Source organism: Perissodus microlepis, chromosome 20 (assembly GCF_051167445.1).
Source record: "Perissodus microlepis isolate ML-2025 ecotype Zambia chromosome 20, ASM5116744v1, whole genome shotgun sequence".
NCBI classification, from domain to species: domain Eukaryota; kingdom Metazoa; phylum Chordata; class Actinopteri; order Cichliformes; family Cichlidae; genus Perissodus; species Perissodus microlepis.
This window is the reverse complement of record NC_140480.1, coordinates 6,200,979-6,220,180: the sequence shown is the minus strand read 5'-3', so window position 1 is coordinate 6,220,180 and position 19,202 is coordinate 6,200,979. Positions and strand designations below refer to the sequence as shown.

At 39.3% G+C, this 19,202-nt stretch overlaps 1 protein-coding gene across 4 annotated transcripts in view; it reads right to left on the bottom strand.

Annotated features, from left to right (window-relative positions):
* The window catches only part of kazna (kazrin, periplakin interacting protein a), a 194,732-nt gene extending 176,656 nt beyond the window's left edge, over positions 1 to 18,076 (bottom strand). For 2 of the 4 annotated variants that reach the window (XM_084917513.1, XM_084917515.1), the window contains exon 1: positions 17,557 to 18,074. In XM_084917513.1, coding sequence (XP_084773639.1) covers positions 17,557 to 17,632 — 76 coding nt within the window. In that variant the 5' untranslated portion in view covers positions 17,633 to 18,074. Of the gene's footprint in view, positions 1 to 17,556 lie in introns of all 4 variants that reach the window. The other 2 variants (XM_084917514.1, XM_084917516.1) reach the window with 2 other exon arrangements.
* Positions 18,077 to 19,202: the final 1,126 nt, after the last annotated feature.

Here is a 19,202-nt window from a genome sequence, read left to right as displayed (position 1 = left end):
TCTTGTTGCCACGGCGAAACTTTCACTTTAATGTCACATTTGGCAGGACGAAATATTGACTAAATCTGAAACCCTAACTGAATCTGATCTCAACGTGCAGCAAAAAAGAAATAAGTGCAGGAACCCACTAAGCAATGAGTCACACGGGCAGAGTTAAAACTGACCAGACGTGAGGTATGTAGAAGCTGAGTGGTGCAAAGTCAGACATTTTACACCATAACACTAAAATACTTCCATAGAAAAATGATTAGTCTTAGTGGCAGTGCTAATACAACACTGCCACCCAATGGCAACAATAAAACACCACAACACTGCCCTCTGTACTAATCTTAATGCCTGTGAACTAAATGTTGTCCAATGCTGTCTACAGCAGGCACATAATTTAATCACACTGTAAAATGAATGCAAATCAGGCAAATCACTGGGGTGAGAAATATTGCCGGGATTAACCTCGTGTAACATGAAAAGGGGCACAGCAATTCATCAAGTCGAGTTCAAGACTGCTTGGTGGGATAAAGATGCGCAATCATTAACATACGCACACGCACAAATTTAGCTGTGTGCCTAGGTGATGCAGTTATCGAAATGGAGGAGAATCTGGTAAATATTTTAACACCGTGAGCAACAAAGACATCAAGCAGGAAAAAAAGTGACATCGTGGATCGCTCTGTATGTAGGTTTCCTTTCAGGCCGTATTCATAAAATGATTACTCTATTACATCTGTAATGTAAATCAATCCTAATCAATATGAGGAGTCCTACTCTTAATTCACAACATATCAATGGACTCATTCTAAAAGATGACAAGCACACTGTTGCCACATTATGCATCTAGAAAATGCACATAATGTCATCCCACCTTTGGTACCCACACACGATTTACATGCAGATGGTAAAGAGACCAAAGCGGTGGAGGAACACACTTCATTCGTTCAGTGGCGCCAAACCCTGGGGGTTCTGTAGCTGTGGAGCACAGAGCACCAAGCAGAACGCTCATCTCTGCAGAGCTCATTAAACTCCACTAATCATATCTGTTCCTGCTGGAATGGGTGGAATAAAGGGAGAGAAGCAGAAATGAGATGTGGTTTCCTGGAGGTGGTTAGATGTGCACTTAAAGTGTGTTGTGTGCATGTGCATGTTCTAAAAAACAAGAAAGAAAGAAAGAAAAATCTGGCACTGGCTCACCATATCTACCCATTTCTCCATGCAGCGGAGAATCTACCCCCCTCAGTTTTACATTTCTGTTTCTGCCGAGCCTTTCGTCGCTCTCTTCTTTCCTCTCTGTCCTCATTCTGTTGTTTTTCTGCTCCAATTGTATCAACATCCTCAACTGTTAGATGAAGGAATTAAAGGGCAGCTTCAGGTGATTTCAGCACTAAAGAAAATAATCTGCTAACTGGACACAAAGACAGGCAGGATGAAAGCGTGTGTATTCACTTCATCCTCTAATAACATGGCCTCATATGCGCCGTTTCAGCTCATAAACAGATGCTTAAGTTAAAAGGAAAAGCCTCATTGTCTGTTGCTTTGTGGTCTGCTTGCTTTTGATTTTACTCGCTGCTAACACAAGGCTCTGCAAAAACAGGAAGGATTCAATCCACGCATTCCAGAGCGAAGGCTAGATGAGATTTAACCGCTATGTCAACTCAAAACTGTTTAGCTTGTACGCCTTGAGAAGATTTGCGGAGGGTTTTTACAGATACTGGGTGGTCTGAGAGCATCCTGCGCGCAACGCATCTCTGAAGTACAAAAGCTGTCTTTGTAAATACCGTCAAAGTTTGGATCTAGGACAAGTACCTGGAGGCAGACAAATCTTCGCCTGTGCTCGATGTAAAAACAGACGATCATTTGTTTGCAGAGTCTGACAGACAATAATGATTAAAATATGAATCCCAGGGTAAAGACCTCTGGCAGACGTTCAAAGTTTAAACTTCTGTTGACTCAGAAAACATTATTTCACATCCAAATTACAACTTTTTCTTCAACACAGTGCTCTGCTGCACTACATTTTTCTCTATATTGTGTGAATTTTTAAGACAATAATACTCCCACTGTGAAAATACTGCTCTCTAACAGGACTATGCACTTTCACTGAACTCACATGAACAGTTAATGGCTAACAAAAGCATCAGTAATGTCAAGTAGCACTGGAGAGAGCACCCAAATGCCGGATGCAGAGGCAGGCAAAATATACAGAAAGCAAACCCTCTGTTGGAAAAGAAAAAAAACGCAGATACAGAGAATCCCATTAGCCATTATAACACACAAAAAAAGACACACAGGGAACAAGAGGTAGCCTAACACAGGGCAAAAAGACAACCTGACAGAAAGGAGAGGGGCAAGAGACACCGCAGCCAACCAAACACAACTGGTGAGTCACAAAGGAGGGAAATCAGCCTCAGGTGGAGACAATCAGGGACGGAGGCGGGTTGAGGTGGGCGGCTCGGTCTAAATATCGACAGTATCAGTACCAACGCTGGTACTGTTATGTGGTGGTAAGACTACACACCTTTGGAGCGGGAGTCACAAGTTAGATTCCCACCCGGTATCCAGTAAGATTCCTGGCTAGACCTAAAAAACCAAGCCCTGGAATGGCGCAGCTACGTCTTCAGCCTGTCCGCAGCTCGGACACAAGCATTTCACTACATGTTGTACTCTGTATAATTGTGTATGTGACAAATAAAGGTTCTTTGTTTGTTTGCTTGGATCAACACTAGCGCAATAGGGTCGATACCTGTTTCTATCTGAATGAATTATTATTTTTGGAAATGAAAAACTACACCTCAACCAGACACTATTTCTTTTTGTGTTGACTGTCATGTCTATTTTATGTTTATCCTATAGCACATTTAAACAAAAGAAGTTGACTCAAAGCTTTTTACATACAGGCACATTTACATACCAGGTCTTCACAAACCCAGTTTTAAAATACATGACAAGCTGAAAGGTGTGTTTTGAATTTGCAAACTGATGACGATTCATCTCATAAATGAGCCTCTGCTCTGAAGTATAAACGTCAGTAATGATCGGCACTGGTCCTGTCGCATGCATTGTGAAGCAATTTCTAAAATAAATCAGGAAAGAAAAACAAGACAGAAAAGGAAAGTAATAAACGAGTAACACAGGTAACACCAAGGAAACCAAAGGAGACATTCGGCAAGCATGAGCACTCAAAATGTCAGAAAGAATATCAAATAAATCCAAACACAGACCAAAATTCAACAAGTACAGAAAAAGAAAGCAGGGCCTTAGTAAGTAAAAAGAGGGATGACAGAAGCTGGGTAATCCAGGTATCTAAATAAATAATACAGCATTATGTATTTAGATTCCAAGATAAATTCTCACTCCCCACAAATATTAATATTCATGGAATATACAGCGTGTACCGACAAAGGTGTTGGTCAGTGAAAATGATGGCAGTCTAATGTGAGTAGGGGGTGGTATGAATAACACTTGACAAGACCATTTGCTTTCACTGTCATCCCTGTCGATTTAGCTGCGGGGGCTGGAAGCCGCTGCTGCCACAACACAAACAACAGGGATTACATGCATAATGACAGTCCTCCAACAGGATATGTGTTTAAGTTTAAAATCAAAGGTGCGTTTCATAAGGGGGGCTTTTATTTAAGGAAACCGTTCACTTAATTGAGATTAAAATCGTTTCAGAGCATTAACAAGTCCGGTCGGTTAAGCTGCTTTTGTTAAAGTTTTCCTGCAGCAGTTAAAACGACACGATGGAGATGAAGAAGTGCTTAGGTGATGCTGATTTTGTTTTTTTCTTTTTAGATTTACATATTTGCTCAGAAAAGTTATCTGAGGACAAAGGTGTTGGTCATGTCTGTGCATCTCACTCTGGCTTCGGAGAGAGAAAAAAAACGGTGTGAATAAAATAATCTGGATGATTTTAAGTCAACTGGTCATTTCACATTTTTCAAATTTAAATATATTTGAACTGAAATATTTTCAAAGTTTGTTTCCTTCCGAGCAATGTCACAGAACTTGCACTTGAGTCAACACCAACTAGTGTGTGACAAATCGTCGGGGTCAGCTCAGTCAGTCCTGTGTAGTTTTGAAGCCTGCTGTGCTGTGCAATCCTAACACCTCAGCGTGAGTGAGATTACTCCCTGAGGCAGCAGGGGCCTCTGATAATTATAGTGGAAGGTGAGAAGTTAAGCCTCGACACATCCGAAAAATGAAACATATTCCTCTAACCTTAGCTGGACCATAAAGCCCATCGACTGTATTTAAAAGGAAAAGCCCCCCCCCAAAAAAAGTGCAAGTGACACATTATTGAGTATTCAGCCATCCATAAAGATTTCCTTGCTAATCACAAAGAGACATACATACATGAGAATGTATCTGCAGTCATTTTGCCATCTTCATTCTTTTTTCAGGCTTTGTATAGATGTGGGGAGATGCACACAGCTGTTAAAGGCACCGTATTGTATTGTATCTTTATTTCAGACATATACAGAAAAAAACAATATATACACAAGTACACATACTTGCATTTACAAATACGAATATATATGTAAATACACACACGTATGTGCTCAGATAAAACAAAAAAAGAAAATAAATAAAATAAAACAAAGTCTAAATGACATGAAATGACAATTATTAGGTCTGAAATGGAGTAGGAAGAAGTATAACATACTTATTAATCCCTACCCCATGCTCAACATTCTATTGAATCCCACTATTCACCTAATTCCCATCATCACTTACCCCACACAATAAACAAGGAGAACATGTATAAACATAGCTACAGTGATAGATATAATTTAGATACAATTTAGCATAGTTATATATACAATGGGTGATCAACTTTATCAGTTTCATATTCTTCCAAAAGCAGTTTTCGAAACATCTTTATAAACTGACTAATGCTTGAACATTGCTGTAGGTCCACAGTAAAACTGTTCCACAGTTTTACCCCATAAATAGTAACACAAAAGGTTTTAACCTTTGTCCTTGCTTTAAGAGTCTTCAGATTTAATTTCATAGTCCCCTTCTCTGTCAAAAAACATCCTCTGTACATTTCCTGGTAACATATTGTATCTGGCTTTGTACATAATTTTTGCAGTTTTATGTTTTATAAGATCCATAAACTTCAGAATTTTTAATTTCAAGAACATGATGTTAGTATGGTCTCTAAATCCTGCTTTAGTAATCATCCTGATTGCTTTTTTCTGAATTTTACATAGTGGTTGAAGTGAAGTTTTGTATGTATTTCCCCAGATTTCCACACAGTATTCCAAATATGGCAATATAAGTGAACAGTAAAGTACCCGGAGTGATTTGGAAGGCAAAAAATGTTTAACTTTACTCAGTACAGAGATGCTTCTTGACAGTTTAGCTTGTATATGCTTTATGTGAGGTTTCCAGCAGATTTTGTTATCTATTATCACACCCAGAAATTTTGTATCAGAAACTTGCTCTACTTCAACATTGTTTATTAACAATTTTGCTCCGGCATCTTTTTTACAATTTCCAAATAACATAAATGTAGTTTTTTTCAAATTTAGTGATAACTTGTTTCTGTCAAACCATGTTTTCAGTTTAATCATTTCTTGTGTGACAATTTCCAAAAGCTGCTGTGAATTCTCTCCAGCACAAAAAATATTTGTATCATCTGCAAATAAAATAAACTGTAATATATCAGATGTTTTACATATATCATTGATGTAGAGGATAAACAGTATGTTATTGAATGCACAGTACAGTCGAAAGCAGTCTAGCTACTGGCCTTCTTTCAAATTTCATAGTTTAATCTGTAACACATCAAAATAAGATTTTTTTTTCTCCCTTTATGTAGGGAGAGTTATAAAAAGGAATCACTCCTGAATTCATTTACTATACGTATTTCACACATAAAAAGTGTCAGAGGGAAAAATGCTGTATTCTGTCTAGAGCTTCATCAATATAGGATTATTAAGACCGATACCACTACTGATAATATATTTAATATCGATATTCTAACATCTGGTAAGCAGCGTTGGTCAAGTTACTTGAAAAAAGTAATCAGTAACTAATTACTGATTACTTCCCCCAAAAGTATTCCTGTTACTTTACTGATTACTTATTTTCAAAAGTAATTAGTTACTTAGTTACTTAGTTATTTTTTTTAAAAAATGATTTACAACCTGAATAGGTAATAAAGCAATAGATGTTTCAGCCCAAATCTATTTTTTCTGCATAATCCATCATATAAAATGTAATCAAATGGAAAATTCTCTTTTTAAAACTTGTTTTATTAGTTTTAATCTTTTAACTTTATGCATGCAACATTCTCTGCCTGGAAGAAATTTGTTTAACATTTAAACCTATTTTCTGCACATTCCAGCATATAAAATACATAGTTTTTTGTGTTTACGCTCACTCTTTCAAATAGATGCAAGTAAAACACAGCAGAAAATAAATAAAATCAAAGACTCAGCGGTCCTGTTGCTCTATTTTCACCTGCATCAAATTACCTTTTTTGCTATAGTAATCCCTTACTTTACTTGTTACTTGAAAAAAGTAATCGCATTACAGTAACGCGTTACTTGTAATGCGTTACTGCCCATCTCTGCTGGTAAGCCTAGTAGTTTATTTAATTGGATCAGATCAGCAGGTTGTCGTGTTCTAGCTTGATGTTTGATGTTGTATTGTGAGTGCCCCCTGGTGGGCACATTATGCAAAATCAACACCGATGACATCGTGGAAAGGAGTGCCTTCTTTACCTTTTGATTTTCAACTACTAGTACTAGTAGTTATAACTACTGATAGCATTACTTCAGCAAATAGCCAATACTGGCCGGTAATACTGGCTCACCGATAAATCAGTCAGGCTCTGACCGTGTCCAAGAAAACGTGGAAGTCAGCTATTTGTGAGTTAGACTGATATTTGAAATTGTCAAATGTCATCAAAACTTATTTGGCAATATTTCATTCAGCTGAATATTTTCTCAGATAATTATTCCTGAAAACTTCTCATTTCGTGTCTTCATAGTCACTGCAGAAACTACTGCTTCACTTTGAACGTGCAACACTCGTTCTATAATCCTGTATGTGTTTGGGATTAAAGTCTAAGCTTTTATCGCTCATCAATGATCTCTCGTTTCACAGAGGAAAGCTCAGCGGAGATGGATTGTCTAGATGGGAGAGCACAGATGCCTGAAGTGAGGATTTAGAAGCAGGAAAGTGAAGGATTACAGACTAGGATTGACGTGATTGGCAGAAGAATCAAGCTGCTGCTGCTGCTGCTGACACATCATCCACCTGCCAATGAAGATAAATGCAACCACCACAAAAAAATAAAGAAATAAAAATAAGCGTCATCTCAATACCAAAGCATGTGAAAAAAAGCTGTAAAACAATCACAACTACAAATATAATCAACTTTGTGTTTGGTGAGGATTACAGTGGCCCTGTCAAGGAGCCAGAGGAGAAAATGTTGGTCCTTAAATACAGCTCCATAAAGTTTAACTGACAATGTCAGGTTTTATTCTAAGCTTCTCAGTGTGAACTGTGCCTTCAGCTTATTGTACACTGTGGAAAAAACCCACGAGTAAATTAATACAACTAATGTCTGCACTCATTTATCCCTATGCAATTAAACTTAATGTGTAGTCTGCAGAAATGTTGTAATTAAAACAAAATAAGAAGAGAGGTACAAAATAAGAGAGCAGGCTTCCGTCTACTGGCTAACATCCAACATTGCCAACTTGTGGCAACCACTGTGCAACCCCACAGGCTCATAGGATGATCTCCGAACCGCTGTGAGCAGATGGTTGGTTTTGTGCACCTGTCCCCCACCCGATGTCAAGAAAAATCAAGTCCCTGCAGTAAGTTTCACTGTGGACTGTTTATTTTGTTGTCAGCAATGCCTGTCAGCAGCAAAATCTAACTTGGTTGTGCTGCTGCAAACAGAGCATTCACGCGGCTGCTTCAGTAACTGAATGTGCAAAGCAGAAAATGCCACACACTTAATCAAGAGCTAAAATTTTAAATGATTCCCCAAAACTAGGCAAAACAATGCTTTAGCTGCATTCACATGTGTTAAAATGATTCAGTAACACATTATCTTTTTAATATCAGCTCCCACATGATACAGTATTTAATCAGATTAAAGCAACCCTCTGGACCCATTATAATGTTATTAAGTAATAACTTAGTCCCTATGATATTAGTCCCTTTGTTTAAAGATTTTATAAGTCCTACTTAAAAAAAGCGTGTCTGCTCATTGTGCAAATATACAAAGTCCACCTCTGAAAAACAAATAACTACACGTGTTTCATCACACACCAGCAGAAAAATGGCAGCATTTATCAGTTTATAAACTTGTCAAGCTCCTTCTTTCAAACACATGTGATGCACAGTCTGCAGCCTGCCACCTGTCCCCTCCATCTCTACAGTGTCCATCTATCAGATTTGAAAACAGGCACAAACTAAGAGAACTGCAAATAGCACAGACACCGCCTCATAGTTTGTCAGGTTAAAATATATATATGTACTTTCACTTTTATATGTGAACATTTTACTTTTAAGTTGGTGCGAAATGTTGAGAAACTGTTGTGGTTTCCATCTAAATGTTAAGCAAGACTCACACAAACTAGCATGCAATTGTTTAGCATGCATGAACTAAACTGCCTACTGTTGCACTGTCCAATTAATCAACCACAAACATTAGCATTAACATTTGGCAATGGTAAATAAAGACTCTGTACCTAAAGGGAGCCTTATGTGCAATGTTCACTCTAATTTTTCATGTGTCTGAGCGAACACACAAACTCCCTGAGCGGTCCCTTGGACCACTGTGAGCAGCAACAGACATGTGCACTGTGGTCACGCTAGCATCGAATCCATCCGAGTTACATGGTTTATTAAAATAATCAAATTACAGCATTTACATTTATGTTAGACTACTTTTAATTAACTGCTTTAGCCCACTTACAATGAAAATTTTAAAAAATCTTGTTCATGACCTGTGTAGTATGTTAACACTATTGGAAGTAAAAATAACTTGAACTCCAATTTTGAAAACACAACTTTCTTTTGGTTTTTTTTCATAAAGCTCTGACTTGTATTATGAGTATGAGTCTGTGGTCTGGGAGAGAGTTCTGTAACTCTCTGTCTGCAAAATACAGTATATAATGACCAATGTTGGGCAATTAATTATATAGTTACTTCTTCAAAAAAGTAACTGAGTTATGCAAACAACAAAGTTTTTTGCAGCTATTTACCTAAAAATGCAGCCAAGGTGTTTTTTTAAATAAACATTTCAAACTATTTACAGAACAATCAGCTGTTCTGCATCAAATTTGATGCCACAGAAATTATTTGTGCCACTCCAAAAAATTATTTCTGTCCACTATGAGATGAAGGAGAACATCAAAAGCCTGATACCTGCAGGCCTGACAACAGGAGATGTATCACTCCTGTAACACCTGTAACATTCAGCAGTCGCCAGTGTTGCCAACTTAGCGACTTTGTCGCTATATTTAGCGAGTTTTAAGACCCCTTAGCGACTTTTTTCCTAAAAATAGTCGCTAAAATAGACGTGAAAGCGCGTATCGCTTTTACTCTCAACAAGCAGCGGGTGCTGTAACGCAGTCAGTTCTTCTTTTACTCTTTTACTCTTATGCTGTTTTGTGGATCACAAGGTTTAAAACTACTTATAAACACACACACACACAAAGTAACTCCACCAGAGTGCCTATTTCGGGTCACTTTTGCCGGTCCAAGCCCGGGTAAAGGAGCAGGGTTGGAATTGTGACATTAAAAAAAACAATAATTATGGGCTCAAAATGTGGTCATAAATATTTTGTACTTGTAAAAAAGATTTGTATGTGTAAAAAAGATTTGTGTGTGCGTAAAAAAGATTTGTATGTGTAAAAAAGATTTGTGTGTGCGTAAAAAAGATTTGTGTGTGGACTTAGCCCAAAAAAACCCCTGCAAGTTACAAGTACGAATTTTGACCCTATTTTTCTTCCTTTCATCTAATTGGTCAATGTCATGTCAATCACAAATGTAACAATCCAATCAGAGAACAGATGGGTTTGGCTGTCGGAGGGGTGCTTTTTTGAACTGCAGGTCCTTGAAGGGTAATACAGTTTGAAGCTGGAGGATCTCTATATAAATATCTGATAGCAGCTAGGTCCCCTAGCTTTCAGCAGCTGTTGAAATGATAAAGTTGTGCTATATCAGTGGTTAGAAATACCATTATTACTTTAGGATTAGTTTAACACAAAGTCAGGGCTGACCCGGGACCATTGCTGTGAGTCACAGTGTGCAGCATAAAAGTCCTTTCACATCGGACGCAGGATGTGCTGCTAATGCTAACTGCTAACTAAAAGCAAAGGATCCAGAATTTGTTGTGCTGGCTGCTGGGCTCTGTGGGTTTTTGCAGCAGCTCTACCTGTACTAGATGCACCTGCTCCTTGTCTTTTCTATCTCTGACTTTATGTCCTCTACAAGAGTTTCTATTTTTTTTGCTGGTTCTTCAAATGTTCAATAAAAACATGTATGCTAATTCATAACGAAGAAAGCTTTGTAATGAAGACTGTCATTTCCAAAACACTGCCCGCCCCCACCCCGAGGTCCGCAGCGCTGTTGAAAAGGCTGTGGAAGTCCCTATATTAAACACGTAGACCTGTGACACAAAAATCACCAAACTCGGACGACCACAGACTGTTTTCCTTCGTGGTGATGAAGGAAAACGCTGGGTTGGTAAAAGGACATTTATTCCCTTCAAAGACCTGCAGTTCAAAAAAAGCGCCCCTCCGACAGCCAAACCCATCTGTTCTCTGATTGGATTGTTACATTTGTGATTGACATGACATTGACCAATCAGATGAAAGGAAGAAAAATAGGGTCAAAATTCGTACTTGTAACTTGCAGGGGGTTTTTTTGGGCTAAGTCCACACAAATCTTTTTTACGCACACACAAATCTTTTTTACGCATACAAATCTTTTTTACGCATACAAATCTTTTTTACGCACACACAAATTCTTTTTACACATACAAATCTTTTTTACAAGTACAAAATATTTATGACCACATTTTGAGCCCATAGGAACATTGCTTATGTGTATTGCTTTCCTCTGTAGTTCAGTATAGTAATCTCAAGACCCCTTGGCAGCTAACCGTTAGCGCTCCTTCTGTGTTAGCTTCAAAATCTCTTCATCTTCTCCTCTTACCCATATTTTTGTAGTAAGAGATTTCCTTACTTGAGTTTTAGGTTTGTTTCTTTGTTTGTTTCTCTCTCCTTTTTTTTCCTACAGTGGAAATGTTTTCAATTGCACAGCCTATTTCCTCTCATTTGTGTTTGGTTAGCCTGCCCTCTCATACCCATTTTAAAACAGGCTATTTGGTTCAGTGGCTGCTTGTGGCTGCCGATAAAAAAGCACAATGTTTAGAGCAAAATTGGCTTCCTCAAAACACAAACAGAAAGATAATAGCGCAGAGTTTTGTTTTCATTTCCTAAATCTGGATAAGTAGCTCTGAGATTTCTGCCAGCACTTTAACACAGCAGATACATTTGACTGTGCAGATTTTACTAAGATGATTTGGCAGCATTTTTTTCTTCTTCCAAGGATGGTTCTTTAAAAAAATAAATTTAAAAAATAGTTCAAAAAATAAATAAACAAATAAATATATGAGCTATGTCTCTGAAGAAAAAAGTGGTTGTTACACTTTGTGCTTTCTGTTACTGGTACAATTTAAACTTTTTTTTCAAGTAAATGCAGACAAAACAAATTCAAAACAATTCATTTTCTACATATTAGCCATACTTTAGCATATTACTGCAGAAAAAATATTATTCTCTACTTAATATATCCCTTTAACACATGTATAGGGCATTATATCATATGCTTTACTGGCTTTTAAAAAATTACAAGTTCAAGCTTCATATCTAAATAGCTCGGGATTTAATCTGTGCATTTACATTTCTATTGACCTTCTGTTAAAATGTATCCCAGTACTCCAACAGTTATGAGTGGAGCAGCCAAAGGAGAAGTAAAATATTACAGATTGTATTAACTGTGACTTCTGTATGAAGCTCCAAAGTACAGATCACATCACAGCACCATGTCCTTGAGGGCACTTGTATGGTACGGCTTCATTATACTGCAGCACTTTCCACACTTTCTGCATCACATCTTCACAGCATCAAACATGCTCGCTGTTTAGGCTGTCATTCTCCTGTAGATAAATATCGTCAGACTACAGGTTTATGTTTTTTTTGTTGTTTCCCCCCCCCCCCCCCGCTTGCTTCTTCTAAATCTGACTCCTGTGAAAAACGATAAGGGGGAAAAATAGCACAACAGTTTTAAAAATATGCAATCTGCATTCACGATCACCTCTGTGTGTGACAGGCTGTGCTGACACAAACTTTATGTTGGAACTGGGGTACACTAGAGGATAAGATGTGCCAAGAAAGAGCCTGCTGACCCTAACTCTGTTTTCAATCAGGCTCCTCTGGCAGCGTTCTGATTTAACCCAGGGCTAATAAAAGCTGGGGATGCCAGTTCTATAAGCACAGGAACAGCTAGGGATGTGTGCATTGTAAATTTTTCAGGATGTACCAGGTGTGCCATGGTCTGCCGCTTAAACTAAAATGACTGCACTGACAGCATTTTTCCTCTGCGAGCACTGGCTTCTGAATAATAAACTCGGAAGGTGGATGTCTGCTATGAGAACGATTCCCAAAACAACTTCATGCAACATGTTTTGCTGCGACTGAGGAAAAGGTTATAGTGTTTCAAATAGGCCAACATGGATATTATTTCTCAAAAAAGAAGTACTTGCACAGTTCATCGGTCTTCTGCATGGATAAGTGAGCACAGTCACATGTGATTCAGATGCCCTGCTGTGATTTAGCTTCAATATCATGGCCATCTGAAGATAAGTCTGCCCAGCGGTGCAGACGAATGACCTGTGCTCATCTGTATTTGACCAGTCAATACGCAACCTAGACAAAAAAGTATGCGGAGGCGTGTTACATAATGATTTCCCCTGTGATGTATACCTCTATTTTTGTATTTAGTTTTTAAACTGCTGCAGGCTTGAGATTAGACGTTAAACCTTGTGAGATAATCGCCGTTTATGTTCTGTATACACTACACAAGATATTCCACAAACGTTATGCAAAATAGCACAAGTTGAATGCAGCAGAATACAGTACCTTAAATCCAAAAAACAATGCACTGCACAATACCTCAGAGGGATCAATATTGAACACTTCATCTATTGCTCCAATTAAATCTGCAAGGTAAATCTGAAAACACATGGCAAAGTCAAATCAAAAGTCCCGCAGAGTCATGACTGTGTGGTCACTGTCAGTACATCAATTATTTTCTGCTCATGTGAAAACTGTCTGACTCATCACGTTTGTTCTGTGTGATTTTTCTTTCATCGCACATCAAAATGACAGCAGATGGAGCGTATTGGTGCAAAGAGCTGACCGATCAAGGGGTTTCCTTTATGAGTAAACGAAATACACTGAAACAGCCCAAATCCAAGACTCACCACGTGCAAAAAGAAAAAAAAGTTACCTAGCTGAGTGCACACACAGACTGCACCAGCAAACCTCTTGCAAAGTGACTCCGTCTACATGATTAGCAACACCAGCAGCATGAAGCTAATCTCTAACTGCAGGAAAGCCCACCGGGTAAGGAGGTGTGAGGAATCTGTGAGTGTGCTGGAACCATAACACAAGTGGAAGAAGGGGAGGAATTAATCACTTCAAAGAAGACCAAAATATGTTCTGCACCTGCAGTGGTCATGTATTAAAATTTCAAATCACGTCCACCTCTCCTGAGCGGGGATTTACCAACGGTTTATTGAGGTATTAGGAAGATATTCAAGGGTAAAGTGACAGGCAAGAAAGGAAACAGTGCTTCCAACTTTGCCAAAAAACTGAAAACATATACTCTGCGCCAATGATTAAGTTGGGAAAGTCTTCCATGTCACTTTTAATGGAGATAAATGTTTCAACAACAAAAAACAAAATCTATGACTGCGTGAAATAGTTCAGCAGTTTAGGAATAATGTTTCTATAATATCATTGAAAGACTTAGAAAATCAGGAGAATAGCCTCCGTACAAGGACGAGGCTAAAAACTACCAGTGAATGGCCCTCAGGCAGCACTGCATGGCCTCAGAGACAATTCTGGAAACACTTTTCCACATTTGCCAAGTGAAAACTCTAACATGGAAATTAAAAACAAAAGCACATTGACTGGGTTGAGTGGGCTGAGGAAAGTCTTTTTGGTACTCATGAACAACCGAGAGCCCGAGTTATCGATGAATAGCTCAAAAACTGTGATGGGACGGAGGGTAACTCCTACGGCCTTGAAGGCACCATTTAGCCCAAACAATAAGGGAATGCATGTTTTTTAGCCACGTGATGTCATGCAGCACAACAACCACAGTTACCTCAGTTTCCTGCAGCCGTGACCTGTCACCCAGTGAAAACACTTGGCACATAATGAAACAAAAAGTTAAACTGCTGAGCAGTTGAAACCCCCTTTTCAATATGAGGGTTTATATGATTTGCAAATGACTGTGTTCCATTTTTATTTTCATTTTCACAGAGCCTCAGCTCGAAATGGTCTCGGAGAAGGCAATTTACTTACGGTATTATTCCAGCTTCAAACACGACAAAGCCAGAATCAACAAATAAAGAATTGCTCAGCAGGGGGAAGCCAGTGTAGTCAAATTTAGTGTTGGACATTAATCGTTTTACACGGCGATTTACTTCCGACCTGACAGGGGTTAGAAAGGAATTGGGGCTGAGAAACAATGTGGGACACGAAAAAAACAACATGAATGTTGGTTCCTACGCAGCAACAGCCGGGAGGCTTCAAATCATTTTTGTGCTTCTGTAGGGTCTTATTGGTGTCTAAAACAGGTCAGAATTGTCTTTTTTCTTTGTTTTCCTTAAGGGAAACAAGTCTTTTAACTTCAATTAAAGTAACAAAAAGCAAAGAATGCATCTGACAGCACACACACACCTAATTTAATGGGTAGCGGTGCTCTACCTTGACTGGTTTAACCTTGGAAAGTCACTGACGTAAGAAATAAACTTTCCCAGAGTAATTCAACTATTCAAAAGCCAAAAAACTGCTGTCACGCTCCCCGAACAAATGGGAGCATCTCCTGCTGAAGGATTTTATTTATCTATTTATTTCATTTAATTTTTTTGATAACACGTCACAAAACTGAACACAACCCAAATCACACCACCAGTGGGGAATAAGAGAATTTATTGCAGGATTACGCACCTGGCAGTGCCACGTGAATATGATTCATGAGAAAAAAGAAAAAAAATCTCTCAACTGTTTATTCTGCTCTGGTACCACCAGAAGGTTGTTAATATTCAAGTCTTTGGGCATGTGCAACACTCATGGAATGGATTTTCTCTCTGCAATTCAAACAGGCCTTTACATATAGCTGAGGGACTCCTGATCCAATGATGGGTGACAGCCAAAGATAACAAAAAAAATAAAATCCCCCTATAATTACTGTTCCGATATTGCAAGCCAGCGCCACTGTGGATTAGCCTTCCAACAGCTGTGCAACAGTATGTAAGGTTGTTGCTAAAAATAGATTAAAACAGCCATCTCTTATTCACACAATTTGCAGCCTGCTCACTTTCTTGCCCCTCTCCCCGCCCGTCCCCTCCTCCTCCTCCTTCCACCTCCCCCTTCCCTTCCCTCTCTCACATCCGAAATCGCAGACATGCAGCACGAGCTTCAAAGAGCATAGATAACTTGGGGTAGCGCAAGACAGGCTGTAATTCATCATAACACATGCAATGATAATGTCATCTTCACAACCAGAGAGTGGCATTTAGGTTTAATGCACCCGGCGCTCTCACCTATCCTGTGACTGATAAGTAGGCACTGGGGGAAAGCGTCACAGTTTAACTTGAAGTTATTATTCGGCCGGGCGTATGTATAATAAATATACAACACAGGCTGAATAACAAATGTGGATATGTTTCAGTAAGTAATAGAACGGAAACAAATTGCACAAAGAAACCCTGAAATGCCTCTAAACGTTTAACCAGTCGTGTCTTTTTCCCTTGATTTTCCACTGCGTTAACACTGCCTGCTGTGTTATTCACAATGCCTGGATGAGCACCTAAGTGAGTAATCATTTCAGTCTTTCAAATCAGAAAAACCTATCCAATCCTCCTAATTATCACTGAGGACTCCAAGAAGCAGCTATTATAAAATACAAAGGAGTAGTTCTATTAAAAAAAGTTTACATTGTACAGTGTGCCATCACAGAACATTTCCAATGATGGGAAAGACGACTTTTGTTCCTACTGCTAAACAGCATCCTAAAAACAAGGCACGATTTATTGATGAAGGAGAAGACAAAACCCGAAAGGGTACAGCTCAACTAAACACACACACGCAAAAAGAAAAAGCCAGCGCTCCTGTTTTAAAATAATATTTCTGCACCACAGAGGATGTATATGCGCCCAGTTCAATCTGCAGCAAACCTGCGAGAACCCAAAACTCTCTGCTCAGGTCTCTTAAGGCCAAAGGCTTCCATTTTCTGTTCTGGGGATTACGTGACACTTTGCAACAGTTCAACCGAGGCAGGTTTTGTCACGGTGTGAGGTTTGATCGCAAAACCTAAATGTATGTATGGAGGCAGAAAAATATCAACTGAATATAGGAATAATTGTTTAAACAATTACAATCTGGACTCATTTACTCAGAAACCTCATATTGTAAATGCATTTTGTCAATAAGGTAAAATGTCCTAAAGGTTTACAGTGACGCTACTCTGGCTGGACAAAAAAAAAAAAAATAGGGAGTTATTGCTCAGTTATTCCATTTGCTACTATTTTACAGCTGCTTGTGCTGTTGTGTACAATTAATGAGCTGAAATTTCAGTCTGCGGCTGATCTCGTTCTTTTTTCTTTTTAGACCTGTGGCATGTTCAACCAGACGGAGATCAAAGGATTGCACCCATGAAAAAGTGAGCTTCAATCTCACATACCCACCTCTCACACGCACGAGTCGGAGCACACGCATCTTCACACATGACATTGCTCATGTGTGTGTGTGAAAGGAGCATCACAGTCTATCAACAGTAACATACTGCTCTGGCCAACTACTTTACACTCCAAAGGACTCCATATACTTTATAATATATATATTAAGAAAAAAATATATATATATATGTATATATATAATTACAAAACTGCGTGGAGGCAAAAATATTAATACCCTCGATAACATGATTAAATATGTTGAAGGAACTGAAGGATTAATTGCACTCGAAGCGTCGAAACAAAGTTACATTAAAAAACGATTTCCTAATTGCAAAAGTAGGACGCACATTTTGAAACGTTGCCTCCCTAAACACCTTAATTTTGCATAACCATGTTGCTGTATTTTTATTTATAAATTTTTCAGAATAGGCTACTTTCAAAAAGCTTACCGAATATAAATGAACAGTGCGTCCATGCATTATTTAAACACTGCAACAGTCAATCAGAATCAAACAGGATGCACAAGATAATTTAGTGTTGATGTTTGCACTCACTGGCTTGCATGAGCTGACCCTGACGCCCAAACACCTGGGAGAAAGGGCTTCGGCTGCAGGTGAGCATCTCCTCCATGGCTGGGCTCCTCCGGTGAAGTGGCGAGGTCCTTCGGCTCAAGAAGAGAAAAGTGGAGTGAGAGTCTGCCTCGGAGTGCGGAAGGTTAGCGATCACACTGGAACAATCCTATCCTCTCCAGTCTCTCAATTGACTGCTAATTTGCCTTTGAAGACACTTCACAACCTCTCCCACGCCTTTTCCTGGGATGTCATTTGCTTTCTACAGCTGCCTCCCTGCTGACTGCAGATCAGTTCCGCGTCTTGTTGCCTCAGATGCCGTCAGAGTTGCTGCTGCTCTTCAGCTGATGGGAGATCTGCGTTGGGTTGCTCTCAGCCTGCTCATTAGGGCTCTAGTGTGGCGCTGCTTCAGACAGAGAGCATAGCAAACACAGCATGAACAAAGCAAGAGAGAGAGAGAGAGAGTCAGAGAGAGCAATGAGAAGGAGAACCCTGCTGCAGAGAGAAGGCAGACTCTCTCCCCTGACGAAAGCAAGAACAGAGATGACTATGTGTGCATGCGTGTGCATGTGTGTGTAACTGGTTTTTACATTATTCTGTAGCTGCTGCTACTTGAGACTTTCCATGCCTTTGATTCCCTCTGTCTACATAACTGCTTCTCTTTAATCTAACTGTTGAGAAGTGTTAAGTTGAGATGCACTGAATGTAAAATACATAAAAATGATGAAGAATGATATGGCACATGTTCATAATCTGCACTTATATATGCACTACAAAGCAACGGCAGCATACCCAGTGTTTTGATTTCGTGCGCACCTCCCCACACTCTTCTCATATATTTGACTCCAAACTGAATTTGGTTGAGCTACCATTCTTTCTTCCCCTCCCTTTCTCCCCCCTTACATTCATACTTGAGGATTATCTTCCAAATATAGACAGAGAAGGCTGCATCTCTCTCTGTGTCTCACTCACACACAAACAGTCAGGTGTATGCAGGTTTTATGCAGCACTTTGCTTGTGCAAGAAAAACGGCTTTCACGAGTCCCTCGCAAGGCAAAAAAACAGGGATTCTGAAGATAAAGCTCGACCGCGAGCACAAAATAAAATCGGTTTCAAACTAAAGGGGCCAGTGGATCATTAAAAATGGATCCGCATCCTTTATTAATGTCCTCGTTACTGTGCCTGTTCTGCTCCCGCATTAAGAGCACGCAGAGAGAGGAAAGAAGTGACTTTTACAGTAGTACTTTATCCTTGTATCCTGTTGGTTTTTATTACACCCACAAAGTGCTGCTTGCTTGGAGGGACTTAGCTTCAACTCGTAAAGCCAGTGTCACATCCCTCTTAGCTTTGAACTAACAGTTGCGAGAGGCGGCAAATGAGCGGCATTAGGATCTGCAGGGCTACATGAATTTTACTTCCCGAGATCAAGATTCCAGCCAAGGACAAGTCCGACATAAGTGACTCTGGCTGCACCAAAGAAGACGTTGAATTTGACTCAAATAAACATCACAATAGCCAGAACAAGCATGGCCGGAGGTACTGTGATGTATTTTTTTCCTCTCATCTCTCTTCACAAAACCGCTGTGATCCTGACGGGTCCTGTCAGCATTTCATGTTTGTGCACATCCAAA